The following is a 13,774-nucleotide window of genomic DNA, read 5'->3' as shown; positions in this document are numbered from 1 at the left end:
ACTCGACTTCTAATCGGACAGAAACCGCAAAAAAACGTAAAGTTTTTCGTAATTACCTATAAAAATTAAAAGTTGTAAACAAAAACAAACAATGAACGGTAAAGCAGCATCCATTATGTTATGACATTACTAGTAATGTTGTGCGGCCGTAGCATGAAAGAGTGCAGCACGTAGGCAAGAACCGGATTGGCGCATCTCGAATTTGAACGAAGGTCCTAGAATATTCTGGAAGTTTTAATCTATATATTCACGAGCGCCACCTCTCGCGAGCTTAGTTGGTAAAACATTACTGCTTTGTGATTGTGTCCCGTTGTTTTTGGATTGTTTTTATTCGTAAAACAAGGTAAGCCATCTGTTATTGTATGTTTTATTTTTAGTATTTGACGGTGTACATAATTATTTTGATTTACTAGTTAGTAGAAAGTGCCGTGTTGGCCTTTGTTGGCTGCAAATTGTAATAACTTAGTCGACGTATGTTCGTTGGCTATAATATCTTTGATTACGTGCTTCACCGTATATTTTTAGTAAATGCGTAGTATTTTGGTATTGGCTTTTCACCAATTTTCCTCCAACGTAGAAATTACGCCTACGTTCATTTAGTATCCTCCATACATTCGAATCGCGTACTTCGCGAATTTATTTTCTCAGTGCTTCATCAGATATTTTTTTCCACAGAATCATGGGGAAAGATTATTACAAAATTCTAGGCATAAGCAAGGACGCCTCTGACGATGATATCAAGAAGGCTTACAGAAAACTAGCTCTAAAATATCATCCTGACAAGAATAAAGCTGCCGGTGCCGAGGAGAGATTCAAGGAAGTGGCAGAGGCCTACGAAATATTGTCCAACAAGAAGAAGCGAGAGATATACGATGCCCAGGGAGAGGAGGGACTCAAGGGAAACTTCACCGGAGGGAACGGAGGAGGCGGAGCACCCAACTTCGCCTACTCCTTCCACGGGGACCCACACGCCACCTTCGCCCAGTTCTTCGGAAGCGGCAGTCCTTTCCAGGCTTTCTTCAACATGAACGGATCAGGGAATGTGTTCCGCGGATTCGACGATGAAATGGATGTAGACATGGATCCCTTCGCCACCATGGGCATGGGCACTGCACGGCCGGGGGGCGCTTTCAGATCTCACTCCTTCAACGTGAATGGCCTCTCAAACCGTAAAGATAAATCACAAGACCCGCCCATAGAACACGACCTGTACGTCACCCTAGAAGATATCACCAAAGGATGTGTGAAGAAGATGAAGATATCCCGTAGAGTGGTGCAACCCGACGGAACAGCCAAGAAGGAGGATAAAGTGTTGACTATCCACGTGAAGCCTGGTTGGAAGGCGGGAACCAAGATCACCTTCCAGAAGGAAGGGGATCAGGGCCGGAATAAGATCCCTGCTGATATTGTGTTCATCATCCGCGATAAGCCGCATCCCCAGTTCAAGAGGGAGGGCAGCGATGTGCGCTACACCGCCAAGATACCACTCAAACAGGTAATTATCCTTTTCAACATATTTATAAAACCACACTATTATCTTTCCCACAAATATTATGACATATTAGTTTATATCGTCATTATTATCCAATTGATGCCAGCAATTATGAGCTGTTTTTTGTGACAATATCATGCACAGAATTGTCACCCAGGGTCAATATTAACACTTCTCACATAAATTAGAACGCTGAGCTCATCAACACATCGTTAATTATTGTTTTTATTAATCTTTTTTTTAAACTTTTATGTTGGACATTGAGATTCAAGAAACAACTTCAGCGGATAATTTGCTAAAACATTGTTTTCTTTTTAAATATTCACTTTTCGCAGTTAATTTCTTCATAAATTATTGTAATAATCGGTTTAAGCAACAAAATAAAAAATGTAGATGGAAAGAAGCCTGGGCTATTTGACCATATTTCATTCTATTATGGTATTGACATATGGTTACATTTGACCAAATACGGTCACCACTATTAATATTTCATACACTATGCCAGACCTTATTTGTCATTGTTGTGAACACTCATTTGCATATGCCATTGAATGGAGTGCGGCTAAGTGTAGAGTGTTGCTGACTGTTTTGTTTGTTGCAGGCGCTGTGCGGAACTGTGCTGGAGGTGCCCACCATGAACGGAGAGAAGTTGTCGGTTAACTTGACCAACGAGGTGGTGAAGCCCAACACGGTGAAGAGGTTCACAGGCTACGGACTCCCCTTCCCCAAGGAGCCGTCGAGAAAAGGAGACTTGCTGGTAGCCTTTGACATCCAGTTCCCCACCAGACTAACGCAAAGTACTAAAGAAATCCTCATGGATACGCTACCCAATTGAATCTTCCAACTGATAAGTGATAGTGATAATTAAACAGCAATATATTTGCTAAGTGTTGAAGTGTGAATTGGAGCCAGTGACCGGTTGGTACGTGGCGAGCGTAATGCAATGATTGACAGTTATTGTTTTGTACGTTTTAGTACAAGTTATTTGTGACGAGTGACTGATTTCGTTTAGCAGGTACTGTTCAACTCGGACTCTCATTCCTGTAAATCTTTCATCCGCTGTAAATACTATTCTCCGTGTAAATGTGTGAGTGATGGATGAGACTATTATTGAGTAATTTAATTTTTTATTGCTTTATTAAAAATGTTTATGTACATATATATGAAGCACAAGGCTATTGAGATGTCTGCAAAACTAATTAAATTAATTTTTATTTAAATGAAAGTGTTTTATTCCAGTAACCTTCAATTACTTACATATTTAAGGATATTTTGGTTGGATCCTTAGTTGTTGATGTGCATGCTCTCTGTGTTTATACTGGTCATTAGAGGAAGTAGCTCTAGATTAGCCTCTTGTCTCCCGTTCAAGGAAAATACTCTATTATTTTGTTGTATCTAACAATATTATTGTATTTGGTACACCTCCTTTCGTATATTTAATACATTCAACATGCTTAACAATAGCCCCATTTAGTAGATTTATTTTTGTCCATAACAAATACAACATTTATAATGTTATTTTACATAAATCATCATTTTTAAGACGCCACACAAGAGAAAAGTACCTATAATATTTCTTTTCATCTTGTCATGTTGAATAGCTTAGAAAAAACTTTACCCTGAGAATACAGACAGTTATTCAAAATGGACTTCAGTCAGCTGACTGCATTTATCAACACGACTTACTTGTAAATTATTAATCATACTCCTGACATTGTTTTATCTTTTCTATTGTAATTATTGACATGTTTCTTATCTCGGTTACACATTGTGCTTTGGTATCTTTTTGGTAGTTGACTTGACGACATCAAACAATTTTACATAATATAAAAACATTGAATTTAGATTGTTCACAAGAGGAAGAATATTTGAATAGGATGTCCTTCCTCTGTTCGCAGTCTGTCAAATGGAAAAGGTTAAATGTAAAATCTAAATGAGTGGAAATACATTCGCCCCATTTTATTTTCGATTATCAATGTCAAACAATATTTTTGGAAGTGCGCTTTATTTTGACGGTCATGTTGAGAATCCGCCGAATAGGTGGGAGGGCTGACGTCACGCCGTCCGCAAATACTTGCTATTCCTTTCTACGGCGATTAGACGTGGCGCGAGCGAGGCAGACGGAGATAGTGCGTTCGGTACCGTCGCGAGGGCGCGCCATCACTATTTTTGGAGTTGTTCGCCGCCATTACGTAGGTTCCAGCCAGACATTGTTCAACTGTCAGAATGTGAAAGTTGTCACATCATAATCAAGGTTTAATAACGTTACCGGTGGAGTAATGAACTGATGAAGGCTGCGAGCCGCTTGATGGCTTCATCGATCTAGTCAACTGTCATCTGCGAACCAAAAGTCATTCATCTAACATCGACCGGAAAACCGGAAACTATTTCATTGATATTGACAGCAGCTGTCACTGCTGTCAGCTAAACGTATTGTTTTGAGGAAAATCATTGCCATATATTGTGCGATTCTTTCCCTATTAATTTCACCTAATAATCTATTTCCGAGTGACTGACCACACTGACCACCCACGTAGTTGGGAAGTTCAGATTATGCGGAAATAAAAATACAAGTTTTTATGAAGTTTTAGTCTGAAAGCGTTGACTTGTTTGGAATACATCTCCGCCTCCCTGCCTTCATTGATGTATTAAGAATACTATTCTAGCGCCTGCCTCGGGGAAACGAATATAGGAAACACGTTTTTTTCTGATTCGTCTTTTGAAAAAAAGATATCAATAAGAAATGTATGGCCGGTTTGGGCTCGGTTGCCCAAGCAAAATTCCGAGACTTTTCGTCTTTTCATAAGGTTTTTAGAAATAGAAGTAAAATTAATTTTGGGTAATCGTTTTGGTCTGCATTTTTGTAATCCATTTATCATCTCAGCAGGTACTCGTCATTAATTATTATTAGACGTTTCATCAATGAAAAATAAATAATGTTGCCAAAAGTCGTGAAACTTAGCCGTTAATTTATTATAATTTGTTATAGCGAAATTTCGAATTTGGGCGATTTCCAGAACGTTATTCTGATTTTAAGTAGCATTCTATATTTAAATACACGTGAAGCACCCACGATCATCAAGAGATTCTTTTCAAACTTTTCTCGGAGATTGTGTTTGGTTTTTTTTTCTGGATAATGTTCCAGATACTGGAATATAGCCAGGCTCGATGCTTGACCAGACTGACAGAATGTAATATTAATAAAATAAGACGTAATGTAATAAAAAAAATAATACTTTTTAAAGTGTGATTTAAAAACATTAATTGATTACATAAATAAACATATATTAATGTTTTTGAGGGTGGTAATTGACTGCAGAATGCATAGGCAGCAGTGATGTCAAAATGCACCGGAAATCCATAATTTTTTTAAATATAAAAATCCAGTTGGATTCTGGCGAGTAACACAAAGCCAACATTTTCCTATTTAACTGAATTATTATTAAGAAATTTCTTTGAAAAAAAACATTTTATAAAAACGAATCGTCTAAATTAGGAAAATGGCTATCTGGTACCTGGATAATTCCCGCAATTCTTATCGTACATTGGTAATAATGAATAAATTATTAAATTGTACAGTAATTATGTAAGTAGATAATATCTTATGTTATTATTCAGCTAACGTCTGCCGTACACACAATACACAGAATAAATGTCAAAATCAACTTCGGGGGAACTATTAGTTTATTAGGAGAGATTTATTATTAATTATTTTTTTCCACCGATTTGGTTGAAAATCGGTACAGGGGGGTTATGGGTGAACTGGGGGGCCTAGGACGGTTAAGCGTTTTATCGACAATGTCGGTAACTTGTTTTATTATAATTAGATATAAAATAAGAAGAAAGAAAACAATAAAAGACAAAAGTGTATTTTATAGGTAATAATTTAGGAACTCTGCAAATACCATTGAACGCAGAGGATATGGAGTGGAACATTGTAAAGTTATTATGGCGTGGTTTTAACTCATTAAATTTAGACATTATCAGTTTTTACGAAAATGGTATTTAGTGTATGTTTTGTGGATAAATGGCTGCATTCACGGGGTTGACCTAAATAAATGCACTCTTTTGAACATAAAAGTTTTCATCATAAATGTTAAAATTGAATACATACTTATTTTTTAATATACATTTTGTATATATGTATATTAGAATTATTTATTTCATAGCAGTTATTTTGTGTGCTTTCATGATATTACGGAATACTGTATTGTACAGGGGTTATACTCGTAGACTTAATTTGGTTCCAACTCAACACAGTGACAATTCAACACACCTTTAAAAAGTGATATAAAGTATTAAATTAAACCTATAATATATATAAAAAAAATAAATTAAACCTAACCTAACCTAACCTACTTAACCCAGTTAATAAAGTTTTTGTTTCATCACTTTCCATGACTTTATATAACTTTTTAAAGATGTGATGAATAATCATTGTGATGGTTTATCCGGTCACCACTTAATTTGAAAAAATATTCCTCCAAGAGAAAAGTCAATAACTCCTGTTTTTACCGCACTAAACAAAAGAAAATCGGCTGTTTTGACAGATGGCAGAGTGTTAAATCGTTGTAGGTGCAAAAAACTAAATTTTCTGACGTCAACAGTATTTGACACATTGTTTTCGACGGTGTATTTGTATAAATAATAATAATATTAAGTAAAATTTCAACTTCTTTAATGATCAAAGATTGCCAAAATTACGATACACTTTTAAAACCACGAAGGATTTGACAAATAAAGTCGTTTAGCGTAATAATAAAACACATAAATATAATTATTTACACTTTTCCTATTTTACACCCAGAAAGCGATAATGCATTATGAACGAAGGAAAAGGAGAAAGGGGCGGAACGAAACAAGGAGAGGAACGTTTATTATTTTTTTTCGAATTCCGCTGGACGATAAATATGCGAAAAAAAATGGTTTCAACTTAATTACTACAAGAAATAACTATTTATGTGATTGAAGATGGTAAAACATGCATTAAAGTACCATTTTTTCCTCACCCAGTGTGTGGTAATGTATTATGAACGTAGGGAAATACGAAAAGGGTAGAACGAAACAAGAAGAGGGAATTTTTTATTAGAGGCTAAAGGTAATTGTAAGGACATTATTATGGCAAAGTGCAATTTCATGAATACCAAACAAGAAATGATAACAAAGAATATGATGTATTGGGGAAAGGAACATAGGCAAACAAATGGTTTTGGATTGGTTTTGATTATAGGTTGAACTTCAACCGTTGAAGGTTATTAAATATAACAATATGGTGCAGAGAAAACCATAGATATTATACAGGAAATTATAACAAAACATGGAATTAATATTTTATTCACAGTGGCTGACATTTATTTTCAAGACACTGTGGTAAAGTTCAGTTAAAGAATATAAATATAAAATGAAAACGAAACAATAATTTTTTATTCGAGTATTTATACAGAGGGAAAGTAACTGAGGAAACAACAAGGGAGAGTTTTTATTAGATGTTTAGTACATTATGGTAAAGTGTAATTTATTTATTTTTATTTATTAATTTTTAAAAAACATGACATATTACATATTACAGTGATCTTTGGCTGTCCAACTAGGAGATTAACCTGTTTCAGGACAGTCAGAAATAGGCAGATTTATTAAATGTGATTCTTGTTTTGTCTAGTGTAATTGACTTTTACTTAATTATTGCACTTTATAAATAATTTGAAAAGTTTTCTTGGTTGATATAAGAAGTTGCTAACTATATATTTTAAATAATATAAACGTAGAGAATAGACTAAAAGAATATTCAAATAGGATAATTCAAAAATAGCAATATAATTTTAACGATCTTTTTTCACATTAACTCAACACAAAGACCATGAGGAAAATAATTTCCCTCAGGGCCTCTGTCATCTTTGGGATGCTGTGTGGAGGGTCTTTTTGAGGAGAGAAGGGACGAAACACAGAGGCCGGCAAATTGTTCCACAGCCGAGGTGTTGAACTCAAGAACGAGTCGTATAAGCGACCCGTTCTCGTGTGACAATTGTCAACTGTGTACAAATGTTGGGCGCGCGTTTGGCGTGTATCCCGACTACGCACCGGTGCCGAAGGGATCAATGACTCTAGTTCCTCGGAGCATCTTCCATTGCTATACCGGTAGAACAAGCACAGCTTACCTACCTGATGCCTTTGCTCTAAGGATTGCAATCCGTTTAAGAGAGGAGAATCTATCAAACGCACTGCCCATTTCTGCACAAAGTCGAGGGTTTTGTTTTCAGGTATTTTGGGGATCCAGACCGGAGGTGGCTGCCAAATTCAACAGTGGTGCGAGTCAGCAGTTGTGTACCATTAAGTCTGGCTTTGACGGACCCAAACAACTCGGTCTTGGCACACACTTGTCTCATTCACATTCATACATCGTCTCATACATACTTTGACTCTTGAAATGGCCAAGTCTCACGCATCTGATTCACTTGATCATGCCATGCATTTCTCGAGCGTCCCCGACTTCTTTTACCATTCACATTTGCGTAATATATTCTCCTTACACTCCTTTCTTCGTTCATTCGCTCTACATGCACTAACCTTCTAAGTGTAATTCAAGGATACTAAAAGTAAATGAAATTGCGTGGAAATATTAATGTGTTACTGTGGATACTTAACAATAAGTACTTACATCTCTGTCATTCCGAATTTCATGCATTAAGTCCGTCATATAAATTAGTTTTAATTTGATGTCCTAGATACATGTATTGAGGTCAAGAACAGGCATTGACAAAACGGGGAGACATATTCTGAATCCTGACTCAGACCTATCCTTCCTAACATTAATACAGTAATACGGCTGGTGGCTGGTGGCTGGTGTTGGTGTCTCAGTGACCTTGTCTCGTCTGGTGGAACCGGAGTGATTCTGCCCTGCATTCATCTCGGCGCTAAAGTGTCTCAGGGATTCTGGCCGAGATGGAAGATCAAACGACGTGTATTTTTATCTCGCAGATTTCCGAATAACAAACCTTTAACTCTCTGGTCTGAAGGAAGGTCTCACGATGACTTTAAAGCTGACGTTAAAATCGTCGCATAATTCTAGGATTCGACCATCGTATTATAAAGTATTTAAAAAAAATTGATATAATTTCCAAGTTCTCTGTCTAAACTTATTATTCTTGATGAATTTTAATACCATAAAATAATATGATTTGGGTATTTTTTTTTAAATCCTATAATCAGTTTAATTGTAGTCATATGCATCCAAATATGTATCACATGAATTCATGACTTTTTTAACAAGACTACGGCCTCCGCGGTCGAGAGATAAAGCTCTCGACTAGCAATCCGGAGGACGCGGGTTCAAATCCCGGCGTGCGCAGGTAAATTTTATTTGATTGACTTTCGTTATTTAAAAATTAAATCTTTTCTATTTTTTTTATTTATTATTCACTAAATAATAATAGTTAAAAAAGAGACGAATGGTGCCGTGCCATTTCGTTGTGATTGTAAAAGTGCGCCAACGTAGGTACGTACATTATTATTCAACGAAACTCGAACAAAATATTGCCAGACGGGTTTTCAAACTTTGATAAAGGATAAAACATTGGTGACATTTGGTGAAAATATGATTAATAAATTTTTTATTAAAAAAATGTTACCGGACAGCAAAGTGCCCATAACATTTTTTACTCCAAATGTGCTAAGCTAAGGAATAGCTGGTTAAAGTTTGTCGGGTACGTGCCGATACACCCTGTATAAAATAAGCAATGTTCTTAGGTTTCCGTCTTAATTTATTATGAGCATTTTAATTATTCTTGTCAATATACCGATAAATAACTTCATTTTATAATACTGTCAAATAAAACATCTCTATTAGATCTCCATCTTATTTTTTTAGATGGAGATCTAATAGAATATAATTATATCGTAATCAGGACTCCTGTCTTATTTTTTCATAATCAGAATTGAAGTGAATAATATAAAATAATGTACTAATCGTTTGTAGGATTTCAACACCGTGTTATCGAAATAAACATCTACTTTATTATTATTGATTGCAGTTAAATAGTAAATAAAGGGACTTGACAATCTTATTATTTTTATGACGCTCTCGAGAAAGAGAACAATAATAATTGATTAATCGTAAGTCTTGCTACAAATAATTTTTCATTGTGCTATTTGCTACAATCAATCTAAGTATATACCTTTATCTGAGTAAACAACGCAATATGTAGGTAGAAGTCTGAAAAACGAAGCGAGACTTATTTCTTTGCAGGAATTCCAATGGAATTCACTGAAAACTGGATGGGAATTTTAAATCATTTTACGGTAAAGTCCTTCTTAAAAAAATTAAATAAAACTTGATTTCAATTTAATTACCAATAGAAACAACTATTTAAGTCGGGTATAGGTATATATATAAATAATAGTCAAGTATTAGGTTGTTAGTTTGGGTTATTTAAATAATTTATGCGAATTTCCTAACCTTCAAACTTAACTCCATGGAGAAATAAAGCAAGAGTCAGATCATACCAACAAGAAAAAAATGTCCGTTTAATGCTACGTACACATATGCGAGCCGAACTGCCGAGCTGAATCTTGACTTATGGGAAAGGAACGAAGCAACCGCAAATGGCGCGAAACGCCGCTTGAAGTTGCTTCGTTCCTTCCCGTGGCTCGCCTCGCGTTTCGGTTCTCAAATGTATACGTAGCCCACTCGAGCGATCGGTGTCATATATATACATCAACATATTGTTTAATTTACACCATTCCTCAAAATATTAACATGGACACATATAAAACTGCTTCCTGTGGTTTAAATCCAATGAATGCACTTAGATTTGACCGTTTATATTTTTAGGATCTATAAATTTGGCACATTATTGCAAATGAACGCTCAAAACTTTTTGCAAACTTGGCATAATATGCCAAAAATCACTCGAAAGGATAAGGGCGCCCACAGACGAGACTTTAGTCGCGGCGACAATAGTTGCGGACATAAAAATCCATTATGGTATTATGGAGGTGCGCACACAGGAGAGTTTTTAGTTGCGAGATTTTTTAAATTTGCATGAATTTTGGCATTGTTATCCAACTGTTGCCGCGACTTTGAAATTTGATTAAGAAAAAAAACTTTAATTTATCTTCTACTATCTCCCCGACATAAATGGTGATTTCTAGTAGTACCTAATTTAGTTGAAATGTTTATTTTTTTAATTTTTGGATACCACTTAACATGTTGTCGTCACTATGTCTACGAGTTTGTAGATATTTTTAATATAAGGAACCCATTAGAAACTGATAAACCATCATCCAATTTCCTCGTAATGGTAGGCAGAGATGATGAAACGTCACGCAACTCTGTCTTGATGGGCACAATCGATGAATCATCGATGATTTACTCGATCTTTTTGACCATCGAAATATTTCGATTCATTGTCATCGATTCTGTCAAAAATCATTTAAAACCACAGCCGTCACGTCATTGGTCAGAATTCATCGATTCCCAAATCCGAAATACGTCAAAAATATCTCGTATTGCTTGAAAAATGAGGTATTCACGTGGGTACATTATGTTATGTACTACCTAATATAATTTGATATGCATTTAAGATTACGCAATTATTATTTTGTAATTGTCAAATGTTGGAATTTTAGGTATTAAATTTTAAATGTTTACATTTTGGTTTTATAGAGTTTTATTTTCCACTGTTAAAAATCATCGCACAGTCCGAGACAATAGTTTTGAAACGTCATCGAACAAGGAATCGATTCTGTCAAAAATCATTTGAAACCACACCCGTCACGTCATTGGTCAGAATTCATCGATACCCAAATCCGAAATACGTCAAAAATATCTCGGATTGCTTGACAAACGAGATATTCCCGTGGGTACATTGTGTCATGTACTACCCAACATAATTTGATATGCATTTGGGATTACGCAATTATTCTTTGGTAATTGTCAAATGTTGATATTTTAGGTATTGGATATTAGTTGTTTACTTAAATTATTACATAAAAAAATTAAGTAACAAATGTACATTGGACAATAAAACTCAATAAAACAAAAATGTCTACAACTTGTTACATAGTTAATACCCAAGAAATACAAAAAAAAAGTTGTTTAGTTGCGATATTATTTACCGAAGAAGTAGATTTTGATTACTAATAAGCTACTGATTTATTGAATTTCTGGTTTCTGATAAATGTACGGATGAAACTGGAATATTTCCCGCTGTAATGTTACACAGGCCAGCTGTGATATAATGTTTGGTCTGGAAGAATTCTTGTGTATCTTTCCAAAGTCTGTTTAAACTAAAATAGCGACTTGTAAAATGCAAGAAAAATTCAGATCTCCATGAGCGCATTACCTAATTATATGTTTTATTGCAACTGATCTATGAAGGCTGGTACGAGCAGAACAATAATAATACTTCACAATAGAAAATTACCATCGGAAAACAAATTAGCATAGGTACCTACACACATATTGTTATTAAATCATTTGCCTAATTATAATTTAACCTTGTATACGAAAGAATTGCCTGTGTTTAAAATTATAGAATTTCTATTTCTTTCTACGTATATTCTTTATCTGTTAGGTATTGTTAATGTATTATTCATTCAATATATTATGTCGGATTTTACATACTCGTATTATCATGTTTATTGAAAGCACTGTAAAACTGAAAGGAAAACAATTTATTCGATGAAATTTCATTTGAAAATTATATGTAATTAAGAAAGTACCCACCTACCAGTTGACTGGGGTGACGTCCATTACCTTGAGAAATATTGACACGCCAAAAAATCGTACATAATTTATTCCAAAGCTGTCAGAGAAGCTGCATACATAAAATAAAATGCATTTTAAGCACCGTGGCGGTATTGTTATTGCACTGTACGAAAGTGTAAAAATACAGCCATGTCCGAATAACATTTAATTTTTCGTAGTAAAGCATAACTGCACATAAATATTTAATAAAATTATATAGATTATGTTATTATAGTATAGAAGGTGACCATAACGTGACATACCTAATATTATTATGACTGACACTCGGTGGACTTCCAACAATAAATAAACCACACACTATATCGATATCTTCAGGCTTTTTGTATGAAAAAAAATGGTCCTAAAAAACCATAGATATGCCAATATATAGACCGTGAAATTCTCATTCGGAGCTTAATTCTCATTAGCTCATATACACCAATGAAACACTTTAAAAGTTTATTCCATAGACTTTCAGAGTTTTTCATTGGTGGATATAGTTAGGTAATCATATGACTTCAAAATATTTCGGTTGAAATTTTCGAGCATCTGAAACGATTCTTTTTAATGTTGTATGTAGGTACTTATTCACATCATAATAATGCAGGTACCTAGCCACGAGCAAAATATCGCGCCATTACCGCAATATACCTACTGCATACTAGGCGATACTAGGTAATTAGGTATTCAGTGGACGTTTCTCCATACGTATATTTATCTACACGTATATGCCTAGTATTTTTTATTATTGGCCAAGATAATTTCGTGTCTAATCAATAAAGAAGTGGCCGATTGCTACTATTCTTTCCGCGTTCGGTTCAATGGCGGCCATTGGCAAATGAAATGATCCCGACACGATTGTGTCATCGCGTAGGAAGATCGGAAATAACGTTCATGATAATAATTATTATGCCGGGCAAACCTTTTAGGAATCTCGGCCGCCACGTTTGGAGCGGCCTGCTCACGTGAGGTCGATGGGAACCCACTCTCAGTTTATACATACCTACTGGATTTCAGATTTCAAACCCAACGCAAAAGTTGCTTAAAATGGATTAACCTGGGTTTAGTGACCAGACATATTTCTCTTCCCGATCTTCTTCCCCCCTCCAAAAAAAGCTGTAGATTATTCGTAAAGGCGGCGTTTCGATGGCTTATGTTATCTTATTCAAATTCCATAATATATTATTCATATCTTTTTTTTGAGTTAGAATCGCGTCTGGATCCCACCCAGGCGTCGCGAATCCAATTTCTAGGCTGGTTAGATCCTCCATCACGATACAAGCAGTATTTTCGGTTTATTGTTGTGGTAGTGTTGGGAGATTTTCAAATATTGTCAGGTTGTTCGTAATCCTGGAATATTTGTTCTTAAATATTTTTTATGCCTATTTAAGTGGTCTTACCTATATTCTGTGACTCAAACGCAATCATCTGGAACTCTGAAGCAGTGAGTTCTGGCATCACGAAATTTTGGACACCTTTTCGAATCTTAATATTTCTAAGTCAACCGCAACGTCGCACAGTGGGCTGAAAATCGGCTT

The 13,774-nt window shown here is 35.3% G+C and overlaps 1 protein-coding gene across 1 annotated transcript; it reads left to right on the top strand.

The window, feature by feature from the left end:
• Nucleotides 1-132: 132 nt before the first annotated feature.
• Nucleotides 133-2,708, top strand: LOC149425484 (dnaJ protein homolog 1). Its single transcript, XM_089650690.1, has 3 exons — nt 133-343; nt 676-1,495; nt 2,094-2,708. Exons 2-3 carry the CDS (start codon nt 680-682, stop codon nt 2,325-2,327), a joined length of 1,050 nt encoding a protein of 349 aa, XP_089506816.1. The 5' UTR covers nt 133-343; nt 676-679; the 3' UTR covers nt 2,328-2,708.
• The last annotated feature ends 11,066 nt before the right edge of the window (nt 2,709-13,774 follow it).

This window comes from Hesperophylax consimilis, chromosome 3 (assembly GCF_061612785.1).
Source record: "Hesperophylax consimilis isolate HC1 chromosome 3, BYU_Hcon_1.0, whole genome shotgun sequence".
In the NCBI taxonomy this organism is placed as follows: Eukaryota; Metazoa; Arthropoda; class Insecta; order Trichoptera; family Limnephilidae; genus Hesperophylax; species Hesperophylax consimilis.
This window is presented reverse-complemented; position numbering and strand designations above follow the sequence as displayed.